The sequence below is a fragment of the Rattus norvegicus genome, chromosome 13, assembly GCF_021556685.1.
Source record: "Rattus norvegicus strain SHRSP/BbbUtx chromosome 13, alternate assembly SHRSP_T2T, whole genome shotgun sequence".
Classification (NCBI taxonomy): Eukaryota; Metazoa; Chordata; class Mammalia; order Rodentia; family Muridae; genus Rattus; species Rattus norvegicus.
In genome coordinates, this window is record NC_141546.1 from 32,249,905 (window position 1) to 32,265,207 (window position 15,303).

The following is a 15,303-nucleotide window of genomic DNA, read 5'->3' on the forward strand; positions in this document are numbered from 1 at the left end:
GTCTCCTTAGCTGACCTGGAGTTCCCTGTGTAGAGCAGGCTAGCCTGGAACTCACAGGAATTCCTCTGCCTCTGCCTCCAGAGTGCCGGGATTAAAGACGTATGTGACCACACCCTTGCTATTCTAATGGACACCAAGACTCCTTGTTAACTGTGTCTATTGAGACCTTTCTGCCACCCAGAAGGTGGCGTCAGCATCTCTTTAGCTTCCAAATAATCCAGGAGCTAAGCTTCAGGTGCCTGGGAGGAGCTCTTGGGTTCTAGCCATCATTGGTTTTGGAGACCTGCTACTTTTTTCTTTTTCTTTTTTTTTTTTTTGTAAACGCATCCAGTTCTGCTGCATCTAAGACAGAGCCAAATCAAACTTGGTGCACTCCAAACACACAGTCCAAATGTCAAGAACTTCTGTGCCCTAAAATTAAGAAACCTAATCTTTATGTAAACACTCATCAGTATTTTGAGTCACGATCGCATTTCCTTAAAAAGCTGGGTGTGCGGGAGGATCAAGAGACCAAGGCCAACCTGGATCAAACATCTGTGAAACAGCTACATGTGTCAGTTGTCTTTTCTTTCTTTCTTTCTTTTTTTTTTTTTTTTTTTTTTTTTTTTGGCTAGACACTTTCATCCTTAACAAAGAAGAGAAAGAGTTTCTGTGTCTCTAACCAGACAGAAGCAAAATCAGAACATAGATGGAGTCTGTCCACTGGGAAGTGAGCTGTAACCCAAATGTCAGCTCCTGCTGACTCTGTCTCCCTGACTTTTAAAACACCCTCAGCACCAACAGCCTCTGTGTCAGCTGAGAAATTGCCTTCCTTACCTTCTGTTGCCTGTGTTTACTTTTGCTCTCTATTTGCTTACATTATAACCTTGCTTCTTATGTTACAGAGAACATAGGGCAGAACCTAAAGTTTACTTTGATACAGGCAGCCTGCCAAAGCCAGGGTTTGGCATATGGAGGGAAGTCAGAACACTACCTTCCCTGCCAAAACCAGTGTCTGTCTTGGGGAACTTTCTCTCAACCCCAGGGGGAAAGAGAGAACTTCAACTGTTCATCCTCATGTGCAGTCCCTGATGGTTTATGTCCAGTTTCCAAAAGCCCACTGCAGCCCGTTGTGGCTGTTGAAGTGCTTCATGCCTGCACCCTCAGGCATTCCTGGATGTCCCAAGGTGCCACTGCGGAGCTGGGCTCATTTCAGCAGCCCTGAAAGGATATACCTGCAGCATCTCGGAACACAGCGATTCACTTGACCCTGCAGAGTAGGATGGAGCATGGGAGGTCGGTCTTCTTGCTATGAGACGCCTGAGGTCGTGGCTTCCCTTGGGGCTGACTGGCAGAGAGAGGCTGGGGCCTCACTCTGTCTTCAAGTTCATTTATTCTACTCTGCCCCTGGTGAGATCTTCAGTTCTAGGCCACACGTTAGTGCACTTAGATAGACGAGCCACATGTAAGTTGAGACCACTGTTTCAGGGCTGGTGACGTAACTGATGGTCCAGCACTTCTTGAGTGTGTATGAAGCCCCAGGTTCAGTCTCCTGCACCAGCACTGCAGCAACAACAGAGACAGCACTGGGGCTGCAGAGTCAGTCCCACATCATTCCCTCTCCCGGGTTCCATGGCAGCTGGGCATGGTGCCTTTTTGAAACACAAAACTAGTGTCTTCACAGCAACCTTGCTGCTGGGCCAAGTTGAAAAGATAGGCCGGTTTCCCACCACGGGCCTTGCTGTCTACACATCAGCCCAGCTCTCCCCAGCAAGCTCTTGCACTACAGCCTTAAAGCAATTCTATGGGTAGAGAAGGAAACTAGGGGGTGATAGAAAGAACCTTCCCTCCTTTTCAGACAATTGGTTGCTAGGGATATGGCCTGGGACTAATTTTTTTCCAAAGAACTAATTTATTGTGCTTTTGGTAGATAGCCTAGGATGTGTTTCCTGGGCCTTGTTGTTGTTATAGTGCATGGTTGTGTGTGTGTGTGTTTTATAAATGGTGGCATGTGTACTTGTACTTGTAGTAGAGATCAAAGGACAGCTTTGAGGAGTCAGTTCTTGCCCTTCACCTGGGGGTCCAAAAGATTGAATTCAGGTCATAACTCTTAGAAGTAGGCTGTTGGTTGGGGATTTAGCTCAGTGGTAGAGCGCTTGCCTAGCAAGCGCAAGGCCCTGGGTTCGGTCCCCAGCTCCGAAAAAAGGAAAAAAAAAAAAAAGAAGTAGGCTGTTTTAACCATCGGAGCCATCTCACCTGTCCACTCCTCAGGGTTTTCATGCCTTAACTTCGTCAAGCGAAGGTTAGTTGTGTCTTGCATCCTCCTCATGCTCTGGGCTAGTACCTCCATTGAAAATGTAAACACAGACAGTGGTGAATGTACCTGAGGTGCCTTGTATGCTATTAGAAGAAACCATGTATATTATAGAAAGATGAGTATGGCAAACATACTGCTGTATGTACACTGAACTTTGTACCTAGCCTGGAACAAGAAGCTGACTTAGCCCTGCATCAGTGCCAGATTCCCGGGGGCTGGTGGATCCCAGTTGTCCTGGTTAGAAATAATTCTTCATGAAAAATGTCACTAGGATCAAAAGCACACTCTAGTGTGGTATAGAATGGTCAAGGAGGGGCAGGACACTCATGTGAGTGATGGTGCATGCCCTAGACCAACTAGGATGTCTGGGGTGTGGGCAGGAGCAGTGGTGATCCGTGCAGTGATAATAACAGTCTTAGCACTGTGCACAGCTCCCCAAGCCATGGCTACTGCTCGGGTGTGGCACTCTGTCCACTCCCTCTAGGGACTACCACTTCTCTGATCTTACAAGACATTCGAGGTAATTTTTATCAGTGTCTCCTTGCCAGGAACATTAATGTTGATGGCAACTTTCTGAGGTAAAGAAAATAAAATTCCCATAACAAGACGACTATGATATAAGGGGTGTAAACCATTTTATGCGTTTGCTACCAAGAGTGTGTGTGTGTGTGTGTGTGTGTGTGTGTGTGTGTGTGTGTGTGTGTGTGTGTGTGTGTGTAGCTTCAGGTGTTGCTCCTCAGATGCCATCCACCTTTTCCTTTGAGACAAGGACTCACTGGGATAAAGACCTGAACTGGCAGTTCAGTGAGGCTTGTCTCTGCCAAAAGCCCCAGCGAACGATCCTCTTGTTCCAGAGTCCCAGCTGTGAGATTGCAAATGTGTGTGCTTTTTCACATAAATACTTTTTCACATGAATCAAACTCAGATCTTCATGCTTTTGCCACACTCACTTTATCATAAAGTGAGCTGTTCCCCGTCCCCACCTGAGCCTTTTAGAGTGATGGATGGGCATTGCATAGTAGGTGTGAGTAGCTGACTTTCTTGAGGAACTTCAAGATGAAAATCCCACTGCTAGCATGGCCACTCCTGAATATATTAAATGAGGTGGCCATAGCTGTGACCATGGTAGCTTGAAGAGACTTCCCTTGACAACTCCATGGAGTAGAACCAACCAGCTATGCTCCTTAACGGAGCACTGTTTGCAGAGAAGGCAGGATCTAGCCACTGATGGGGAGGCAAGAGGTTGGACCCTGACCCTTCTTCAGAGAGGATTATGGAAATCATGTAGTAGGCAATATCTAAATCAAGGCCCCAAAGCGACTCAAACTTTTATCTTTGTGTGTGGCCTCAGAGCTCAAATCTGGCCTGCCTCACTCACACACATACACACACACACACACACACACACACACACACACACACATACACACACCACCCCACCACCCCCACCTATAAGGATATGTGCCAGCAAGATGCCTCTGTAGGCAAAAGAACTGAGCTGAAAAGAAAGGCAGACAGACAGACTGGAGAGATGCTTAGCAGCTAAGAGCATTTAGTTTTTTTTTTTAAATATATTATAAGGCTATAGATTTCTCTTTATAATATAAGTTCTCTATGATAAAGGTGGAGCACACCTTTAATACCGGCACTTGAGAGATAGACAGGCAGATCTGTGTGACAGGCTACATAGACTATCTCAAAAATAAGCAAACAAACAGTTGTCAGGATACCTCAGTGCCTCTGAACTTCATATACATACCATAGCATGCCTATGCTTCTCCCAACAACAAAATATGTGTATACATTTCTATTTTACTATATACATTTTATCATATTTATAGTATGTATAAACATTTTTATGGCAAGGATAAGGATGATCGAAGTTGGATTGTGGGTTTCTCTTTGTAAAGATTGAAAGGTTAGCTGTAGAAAGGAGGGTGCGGGTCATGTGCAGTTCAGGGTTGACCGGGGAAGAGCAATCTGTGTCACTGCCTTCTCCTGCTGTGACATGTCCCCACTTTACAGATGAGGAAGTAGAATGCTAATACCATGTGCTTTGCAGTTCTCCCCAGCACAGCTGTGGCATTCCTCCCTCCTCCCTCCCACTCCCCGTTTCCCCCTCCTCCCTAGCTTAGCTTCCCTCGTCATGAGGAGAGGGACTTCTGTACCTTGAAATCATAGCTGTCCCTTTCAGCCATGTGGCCATCATTGTATGCACTCCTAAGAAGTGCAGGGAGGGAGCTTGGTTTTTGACTGACTGTGTGCATATACCCCCAGCACTCGGGAGGGACAGGCAGGAAGGCAGGAAGCACTGTTTGCAGAGAAGGCAAGACCTAGCCACTAGATCAGGGTCGGAAGCTCAAGGTCCTTCTCAGCTACACAGTGAGTTAAAGCCCAATTCGGAAGACACAAAGACTTTTTCTCAAATATATGGATAAGTAAAATTAACCAGTTAATTAAAAATTAAAAATACAAGATGCAGGGCGTCAAAGGCCCAGGACAAGCAACTTCCCACAAGAGACTACCCTGGAAGGCAGGCACATCCACGGCTTTCCCTCCTTCTCATGGAGGCAGCCCCTCCCATGGGACATCACTCTAGAAGACACTGATTTTTCTCTGGCTTTGTGTCACAGGGCCCCAAGGCCCTTGGAACGTATTTACTTTCGGGTCCTAATCTTTCATGGCAGAAATTCTCTACTGTGGTAATAGTCACCTGAGTGGTCCCCCTGTAAGACAGCACCCCTGCGGAAGGCTGAGAAGCCGTGTTGCTGGGAAGATCTGAAGGTGGTGGGTGCAGCTGTGCACCTGTAAGTACAGGCACAACTGCAGCTGTTGCTGCGTAGTGGGGAACACATTTGGAGATCAGACCCACACTACCTCATCCACACTGCAACCCAGGCTGCTCTTCATTTTTCTTACAGTGTTGGAGGAAGTGCGTCATTCTATTTATTTTCTGGAGTGGGACAGGAGTGGCGTTTGATCTTTTTCAAAACTCCTGAAGCATGTAGCACTCACTCTGTGCTCCTGTGTTTCAGGTGGTGAGAGCAGCTGAGGAAGCTGCGTCCACACTAGCCAGCTCAATCCACCCGGAGCAGTGCATCAAAGTGCTGTGTCCAATCATCCAGACAGCAGACTACCCCATCAACCTGGCTGCCATCAAGATGCAGACAAAAGTGGTGGAGAGGATTACCAAGGAGTCCTTGCTGCAGCTCCTTGTTGACATCATCCCCGGCCTGCTGCAGGTATGCACCCCGCTCAGGCCGCTCAGGGCAAAGTGGGGACAGAGCAAAAGCCACACGCAATGGCACTCTCCTTGGAACCTATATCATTTTTATTTAAAAGGTAGTTTGTTAGCTTCTTGGTTTTCATTTGGTTTTGTTTGAGGCAGGCTTTCTCTGTGTTCCTGACTATTCTGGAACTTACTACATAGACCAGGCTGGCCTCAAACTCAGAGACCCACCTGTTCTCCTGAGTGCTGGGATCAAAGGTGTGAGCTACCACTGCAGGCTTGCTAGCATGTTGTGGCCTTTTTATACGTAGGTAATATTTCATATTGCCTTCTCCTCTTCCTCTCCTGAGGATCCCCTTCCACTTCCTCTTCTACTTTCATGTCTTTTTTTTTTTTTTTTTTTTTTTTTTTTTTTTTTTTTTTTTACTTTTTACTAGCTTGTTTGTTTTTAAAAGCCCCGGCTTTTGGAATGTTTTCTAGCTGGTGCTTGTTTTAATGTATTGAACTTTAGCAAAGCCTGTTTAGTCATAGTCCATCTGTGTCCTTTGTTAGTAAGGCAGATGCTCTCAAGAATATACAACCGCTAGTCACTGCACTAGAAATCCATTTATATTTGACAACCTGGTGAGTTTAATAGGGTTGCTTACAGAAGTGTGGGTGAGGGGATATTTACAGGAAGATGAGCACCTTTCTAGTGACTGCACCACTGAAGAAAATGCCTCTTTCCCAACAACTGCCTGTAGATACTTGGATGAGGGATCAGCAGCCTCAAGGTCCCTTCTCTTGCCCTATGACAGGATATTGACAGTCCATTCTTGTACACTTACTACATCTTCTTAGCTTACTTGCTCCTGTCTGCAGCAGAGGCTAACCAGTAACCCAGATCAGAAAGAGTGAGTCCTCTGGCAGTGAGTGTAAACACATGTCGTTCATTGCTTCCACAAATACTTGTGGCATCCTATGGATGCCCTGTGCCAAGGAGCTAATGGAGGGTACCTCCATCATTTGCCCTCCTATGTCTGTGCTTACTGGAGCTCTTCTACACAAGAGGCAGTGAGCTGGGCAGATTGGAGGGCCAGCCCTTCTGCTTCAGATGCTTCCCAGTTTGTTATGAGACACGGTAGGGCCACCTAGAAGCTGCAGGCAACAGTGAGTGCCCTGTGCTTTGTCACATAGAGAGAGGCCACTGGTGAAGAAAGGTAGAAAAACTCGCTTCCCATTTCATGCATGCGGCTGTTTGCTGTTTGCCAGCATTTGTTTGAACTTCTCATTAAAGACTAGGTTATCCCACACAAAGGGAAAGACAAATAGGTCACAGTTCCCAGAGAGAGAGAGAGAGAGAGAGAGAGAGAGAGAGAGAGTGTGTGTGTGTGTGTGTGTGTGTGTGTGTGTGTGTGTACACCACATGTGCATGCTTGTTGGTCAGAGAGCAACTCCATTTCTCCCTTACACCTTGTGAGTCCTGGGTATTACTTCCGGGTGGTCAAGCTTGATGTCCATGTCTTTGCCTGCTGAACCATCTCCCCAGCCTTCTCTTTGCTTTCAAGCATTTCTTCTCAGGCAGTTTGCTCCACCACCAGGAGGAATCTGGACGAGGCTCCCCAGGGATTTTCTCTTCCCAGTCCTCCTCCCTTTTGCCACCTTTGGTGTCAGCACCTGTGACAAAGAGCCCCTTGGCACCCATGCCCTCCTGCCCCTGCACAACGTTCATGCAGCTGGTTACCCTCCAGGGCAAGAGCTCTCTGGATCACTCACAGAGCTGAGATCTGTGGTTGTTACTGCCAAGTCCAGGGTTGTGCTCCAAGGGCATCTGTGGAAGCTCTGAAGCACTGGCTGGAAGGCATAGCTTTGATCTGACTTCCTCTCCATGTTCCCCCTTGACTCTCTAGGGTTACGACAACACTGAGAGCAGTGTACGGAAAGCCAGCGTGTTTTGCTTAGTGGCAATCTATTCCGTAATCGGAGAAGATCTGAAACCTCACCTCGCACAGCTCACGGGGAGCAAGGTGTGTATAGTGTTACCTGCTGTTGCCTGTACCTGAGCTGCCAGCCCCTCGTGAGCCCTTGGTGGCAGCTCTCTTCACTGGGTGTGTTTAACTATCTGACTTTGCAAAAGGCATTTTCCCTAAGGTGAAAATGGCTTGTTCTGCAGTAAAAACAGGAGGAGGTGGTGCTGATGACACACTACAGACTATTCTGTCTTTGAAAAGACAACCTGACTTCCAGTACATTTACTAAAGGAGAAAAACCTGGGTCAAAAGCCAGCTTTCCCCACCCTCATGCCCCACAGAATTACTAAAGAAATTGACCTGAGGGTGGGCAAGTTGATTCAATGGGTAAAATGCCAGCCATGAAGCCTGATAGCCTGGGTTCCGTCCATAAAGGCGGAAGGAGAGATCTGACCTCCACATGCATTCTGTGGAGTGTACATATGCGCGCGCACACACACACACACACACACACACTCTCTCTCTCTCTCTCTCTCTCTCTGAGTTGGAGCCGAGGACCTTGTGAACATCTCAGTAGGATGTCCACTGGACCTGCTGCACCCCAAGCACTGTGTCATCCACTTGGCATGCTGTGTAGGGACACAGGGGCACATAACCCTGCTCTTTGTTAGAGGAATTTCCCAGTGAGCATATTTAACACAGCTGGGGAACACCATAGCCAGAGCCTCACTTCCTCAAAATTCAGGAACCTCTGCACCCAGCCCCAAGACAGGATTCCTAAGGGGCAACAGTGGTCATTTCCCTCCAGCCGGCTAGGGTGCACACTGACTATTACGCGTGTACTGTCCCCTGTCTGAGAAGAAGTTGTAGGCCAGTGCTTCCTTTCAGTTCAGCTACCACTTTGATGCTACTGAAGTGCATCATAGCCAGGGTGATGCTGGCCTCTTCCCCATCAACCCTGGGTCAGCTGCTTCAAAGCTCATTTGTGTGATGTCAGAAGTTTGATAGCCAGCCACCCAACCACCATCTAGATGTCAGTAGCTCTCCCCTCAGTTGTAAGCTCACTATTCTTAATGGCTCTACACATGGTCAGATGTCGCCAAAGACAAAACCGTCCAGTCAGAACCTCTAGTCCAGAGGAGATACTCTGTGAAAACAGATGGAGAGAAGCAACAGAAGTGAGTGGGGATATAGTAGGATAGAGTTAGGGAGTGATTGTTAGCATTCACAAAGCTCTGTGTTCCACACCACACACCCTCACCCCTCCCCCAGCACTGCACAAACTAACTGGGTTTGGTGGTTTTCGCCTATAACCTCAGTTCTTGGGAGGTGAGGGCAGAAGGATCACAAGTTAAAGATCATCTTCAACTACATGGGGAGTTAAAGGCTAGCCTAAGTTATATGAGAAGATGGATGGATGGGTAGATGAATGGGTGGATGAGTGGGTGGATAGATGGATGGGTGGAATTAAAAGCTAGCTTGAGCTACGTGAGATTCTAGATTGATTGATTAATAGATGGATTGATTTGCCTTACCTGAAAATAGGTCGGTTTGTTTGATTGATTAATTGAGTGATTGATTGTCTTTTTTGTTTGTTGAAGACAGGGCTTTTCTATATAACACTGTCTGTCCTAAAACTCCCTCTATAGACCACACTGGCCTCAAACTCCAATCCCACTGCCTCTGCCTCCCAGGTGTTGGGATTAAAGGTGTGCAACAATACACCTGGCTCCAATTGTTTTCTTAACTATTAATGAAAAAAAGGTAGTGGTATTCACACAGTGTCTGTGAGACCAAGAGCCGTCCTTTTCTCTCCCTTAGCCTCCACAGGGATTCAGAGGTGGCTTGGCTACACTGAGGTCCATCAAGGCACTGTTTATAAAGGAGGTCAGACTTACACATTTCTTAATTAATCCAGAAATACTGCCCAGCCTTTTCTGACATATGTTTTACACGTCTCTTCCCTCGTGTAGGTTAGATTCTTGCTCTGTTAATTGTGCCTTGGTTCTCACAATTTTTAATTTCAAGGAATAAATTTGTCTTATTGTTGTTTCCTGGGACCTTTGGGTCCCTTTCCAGAAACCATTTACACACCCACTGTCATGAAACTCTTGTTCAGCGTTCGTTGGAGAGATTTAGATTTTAAACTCTTAGATCTCTTAGATTCTGGCTTGTGATTCACACGGGTTGTTTCTGTTCTCCTTCCCATCCTGTCTGTCGTGCCATGCTCACACCCCAAGCAGCGATGCTTCTGCCTCACTGTCATGCATAAGTATTCTCCCTGACGTGTCAGCTGCAGGAACCACATGAGAGGGGAGAGGGAGTCTTTCTGAGACTGCCTTAATTCCCTTAGCAGGATTACCTCCACTTGCACCCGTATTCCTGCAAACAACACAACTCTGTTAATGCGTTATGGCTGAAAACAAACCCATTGTGTATGTGAACCACACTGTCTGTATGAGTCCCCTGCTACCAGATACCCAGCTGGCTCCCCTGGGGTGACGTTTTTGCCTGTGGTGTTAGGTAAGGTTAAACTTCATTCTGTTGCAGATAGCTGTCTGTCCATCTGCATCAGTGGCTGTAAAGACAATCCCCTTTCCCTCACAGTCTTGACACCATTGTCAAAACCCCTGAGCATCTGTGGATAGGTTTCCTTCTGCAGTTCTGTTCCATTCCACCAACAATCATCTACATAACTCTTCATGTGGTTGGCTTTGATTTTCTTTGTGTTGATTTGTAGGTTTTGCTGGGAAGTTGTGTGTGTGTGTGTGTCTGTCTGTCTGTCTGTGTCTGTGGGGAGAGACATACATGTGACCTGGCACATTTGTGGAAGTCACAGGATATGTTCAGTTGGTTCTCTCCTATCATATGGGTCCTAAGAATCAACCTCAGATCAGAAGGCTCAGGAAAAGTGCTTTAATCACTGAGCCATCTCAACCCCCAAAGTTCTGGGATTTTCGAGATAAGCTTTACATACATACATACATACATACATACATACATACATACATTTATTTATTTAGCTAGCTAAGTTTTGCCTTTTTTGCAGTGCTGGGGAAAATCAAAACCAATGCTAGGCTTTGTGGGGTCAACCATGATAACCTTGGGTATGGCTGGCATCAGTAGATGTCTGTAGGAGGGAACCTGGGGGAAGGAGCAGCTACAGCACAGGTGTGGAGGTCGTCTGGGTCTTTATCCCTGTGTCATGTTGGTTCTGGCCCTGTGTGCCTTCCTCAGCAGGCCCTGCAGCCCATCCTTCATACCACTTCATACCACTTCATACCACTGTGTGCCTGGCCTCCTCATCTAGTCAACAGCACACCGCTGGTGTTTGCTGGATGAATCCCAGCCAGAGCTTCTGGGTGCCAACTGGTTTCTGGCAGTCAGTGGATTGCTGGCCTCTCTTCTGCTTCTTGCTGGCTTCCCCTGTTCACTTGTCTCTGTCTCCTCTCTCTGCAGATGAAGCTGCTGAACTTATATATAAAGAGGGCCCAGACTACCAACAGCAACAGCAGCTCCTCTTCTGACGTGTCTACACACAGCTAGTGGCCGTGCCAGTCTGTGCAGAACACACATTGGTGGTGCCTCTGAGACGCTCCATCAGCTGCCTAGTCCACCCAAGGAGGCCACACATAATTTATTACAATCAGTATTTTGGTCCCTTCCAGCTTTTGTGTAGAACTTTGCTGGTATTGAATGTAACGGAAGCAAGGCCTGTTATGCAGTCTCCCTAGAAACAAGAGGACTGAGAAATGAAGAGCCATATGTGCACGTGTCTTGCACCACCTGCTGACATCACCAAACCATGGCGGGCACAGCTCTTAGAGACCAGAGCTCTCTAGCCAGTGCTTGGTGCACAGACTTGGGTGGTTTGGGGTATTGCTGTGTGTTCTTTATGCTTATGTTCTTAGAGTGTGGTCAGATGGGACAAGACCCCTCCTGTTTTCAATGACATGGAGAAAGGTCGTGTGTGTGTTTAGGTTGTATCTTAGAGACTCTGTCAAAGTGGAACTGCAGTCTGGGCAAGAAAAGGACAACAACCTGGAACTGGCCTCTCAACAAGCGTGAGGGGTTGGTTTCTTGTGCAGAGGGAGCCGACTTCCCTGCCTTGGGAATAGAATCAGTAATGCCACCAGAGTTCTCACGGTTGCATTAAAGAAAAGATGGCTGTAAAGCACCAAAGTTGGAACCAGACTTGTTCAGTGCCCAGGGACGTGCTGGCCACACCTCTTGAAGCAATTATGGGAGACTCTGGCTAAATAGATTTTAAATAAAATCCCTAAGCCAAATGACAGTTCTTTATGCAATCATGCAAACTTTCCTAGGCTGGCCTTGGATTTGGTATCCTCCTGCCTCAGCCACTTAAGTGCTGGCATTATAGATATGGGCCACATTCCCAGAAAAAGCCTGTTTGTAGCATTAATTTTTGCAAAGCATGTGCTCTTCTAGTGCAGAGCCCACTGTAACTACCAGAGCTGAAAGCAGAGGTTGGGCCGGTGAGTTCTCCCTCCAGCACTCTGTTTCTCTGACCCTCCAAATGACAGAGTCGGGCATGGTGGCTCATGCCTTTAATCCCAGCACTCAACAGGCAGAGGCAGGCGGATCTCTGTGAGTTCGAGGACAGCCAGGGCTACCTGGTAAGACCCTGTCTGGAAAAACAATCAAAATAAGAGATAGGGAGGTTGGGAAAGACCCATGGGAAGGAAATAGACACTGAAAATGAAGGTCCCTAATGTGTGCATGTGTGCGTGCGTGCGTGCATGTGTGTGTGTGTGTGTGTGTGTGTGTGTGTGTGTGTGTGTGACATCTAACTGTCCCACTCTGCTGTTCGGAGAACTCGGGTGCATTTTAAGGGATTTGCTATTATTGACTGACTTGGGCTCAGAACATAGCAGGACCAGACCTTACTTTCAGTTAAAAAAACAAAAAATCCTGTCTGTTAAGGGTTCATTGATGAGAATCCTTCTCACCGTCCACTAGGATCCCTCAGTGTTTTACCACCGCCTTTTAGACAGGTGCACCCAGGCCAGGTTACGTAGGTGAACTCCCTCCCATGCCTGATGCAGTTAGGAAGGCCCTGCTCTGGCATTCTCTGCCCCACTGTAACTGGACAGTTCAGAACGTTGCCTAAGATCCTCACAGCACACACAAAGGGCCAGCCCGGAGTGTCACGTGCCCTCCTCCAGTCTGAGTAGAGAGAACACAGTCATTTCCCTCTCCTGGGCTCCACCTGAACACTGCTGCCTGAAGTGAGGAGACTCGCATGCCGCCACCACCTCATGGAGGGCAACTGCGCCTACTGCCGCTCTCTGAACCCTGACAGCTACAGCTGCCTTGCCTTGCCTCCACCTCCCCGAAGGACTCTGTTCAAAGCACCTAGACCCTGAAGGACTCTTCACAGCACCCAGAATTGTGTTTGCCTCCCCATCTATCTGACTATCCAGGGCCTTGAAACCCCCTACCCTGGGGAACCGCTCACCTGACTTCCTGCTTCCTGGCAAGCTGCTCCTTCCTCTGCTGGACAGGCGCTTTCCAGGTGCACTCATGTGCTGTGCGGACCGGGTGCCCACAGATGGCCTGGGCTAGCCTTATCTATGGCTCACAACTAGCTTTTCAACACCTGTGCAGGTAATCAGCAGGTTTGTCTCCTACATCTATTGTTCCTTTCTCTGCCACCCTTATGGAAACTCACACTTTAAAGGAAGGCAAATTAGAACTTTATAGACCCCCCAACCAGGACACTGCTAACAATTCGGAAGAGAGAAGTGCTCTGAAAACAATCAAGCACCAGGAGAGCTCACACGCATGGTCCCTGCGCCCCCAGATTGGGTGGTGTTTGTTTTGGGTTTTTTTGGGGCTTTTTCATGTTACATCCATATCTGTATTTATATCTTATTTGTTTCACCTCCAAGTGTATCATGGCAAATGTACAGATTTTTTTGTTGTTGTTGTTAATAATGTGCTAGGATTTGCTAAAAAAGAAAATTAAAAAAAAAAAAAAAGCCGACCTTTTGAGTTTTTCCTAGAATGTGAGACAATGCAGTTTTGTGTGTATGGTGCTATGAGAACCCTCAGATGCCCTGCAGGGTCTTGTCAGATGGCCACTGTCCTGCTGTCTTTACAGAGACAGCACACCTTTTTGTGTTACTAAAGGGTCAAACCTGAGAATAGCAAGTGGCCCAGCCAGTAATGACACTTGCTTTCCAGTCCTGACACCCTCAGTTTGATCCCCAGAACCTACATACAGATAGAACTGATTCCACTGAGTCATCTCTACCCTGCATGTGCGTGCTATGGTATCACAGTATCCCCTCCCCATATATATACACATTAATTAAACAAGAAAAAGGCCAGACACACCCTAATCTGGGAGGTTTTCTCTCTGTGTGAGTTTATGTCCATCCTGAGCCATTAAGTCCAGGAGAAAGTAAGGGCTCTGTGTCAAAAAAAAAAAAAAGACCTGGCATGATAGTGCACACCTTTAATTCAAGCACATGGGGGACGGGGGAAGATGGATCTCTGAGCTCAAGACCAACCAGCTTGGTCTACATACTGAGTTCTATGTAAGCTAGCCAAAGCTTCACAAACCAGACCTGTCTCCATATATACATACGTATGTATGTATGTATATAACCAATGTCAGGATGGCCAGAACTACATAGACCCTGTCTCGAAAAAAAGAGACCCAACTATCCAGCAAACGCCCCTCCGTCAGGTAGCTCCTGTGAACTCCAATCATTCAGAACAGCTGCGTGAGAAAGTACCCTGCTTATCTGAACCCTGTTTTCTCAGCCAGGCAACAAGAACACTTTTCTAGAAGAGAATCAGTGCAGGAGGTTAAGAGCACTGACTGTTCTTCCAGAGATCCTGAGTTCAATTCCCAGCAACCACCTGGTGGCTCACAACCATCTGTAGTAAGATCTGATGCCCTCTTCTGGGGTGTCTGAAGACAGCTACAGTATATTCAAATATAATAAATAAATAAATCTTTAATTAAAAAAAAAAAGAGGAAGCAGAGAGGAAACCTTGACCCTGGCTCCAAGACTGACCCAGGCCGGATAAAGGGTGAGTGCTAGCCATATTCCTCTTCAGTCCTTGAACCTAAGGTAGGGCCTGGCACTGGCTGCTGGACACCAGCAATTGTGTGGCTTTAGGGGGAAAGAAGACACAATGCGATGGCCCCACAGCTTCTTTGAAACCTCTTAAAATGTAAGTCTTGACTTCTAAAGTCATCATTTAAACAGTACCACGCCTGCCTCTTCAATGTGAGTCCTTGGGCTCAAACTTAGAACTCATGTACATGTGTTTGCAAGTCACAGACCCCAGCCCCAGAGTGTAGCTTCTAGATTAGCTAGCTCTCAGAAAGAGTCAAGCACAGGGTTTCACCTTTTGGTGAGTGTCCTAACTTTGTGATGGGTCAGGACGTCCTGGCAGTTCTTCCACAGTAGAGCAAGTGTCAGGATTCCTTTCATTTATAAGACTGGGTAACACCTGCATGAACCCCAGTCTAGGGGTCTCACAGAGTGCTCAGTTTTGAGAGGCTGGGGAAGGAAACCTTGAGTTCAAACCCAACCCGAGCTGCCCTGTCTCAACAGGACAGAAAGGATCTACTAGACAAAATGCTGTGGGAATTTGGTGGTGATGTCAAGTCAAGCAACCCTTGGCCACTGGTCACTTGCTCTGCTCCCTCCACTTCCTCCATGGACTGAAGTGCACAGGATAGTGATGTCACCTGCACCCCTCCCCACATACTTGGATTCCATTATTCATTAGCAAGTATGGAAAAACCCTGAGAGAGGGAGGATGGACTCTGGTTCTCTAAGCCCAGT

General features: G+C 47.2%; 1 protein-coding gene across 36 annotated transcripts in view; it reads left to right on the forward strand.

Annotated features, from left to right (window-relative positions):
* Window positions 1-13,476, forward strand: part of Clasp1 (cytoplasmic linker associated protein 1) — a 221,554-nt gene extending 208,078 nt beyond the window's left edge. For 35 of the 36 annotated variants that reach the window (XM_087580613.1, XM_087580631.1, XM_087580632.1 and 32 more), the window contains 3 exons: window positions 5,332-5,538; window positions 7,415-7,531; window positions 10,934-13,135. In XM_087580613.1, coding sequence (XP_087436739.1) covers window positions 5,332-5,538; window positions 7,415-7,531; window positions 10,934-11,020 — 411 coding nt within the window. In that variant the 3' untranslated portion in view covers window positions 11,021-13,135. 36 annotated transcript variants of the gene reach the window in all.
* The last annotated feature ends 1,827 nt before the right edge of the window (window positions 13,477-15,303 follow it).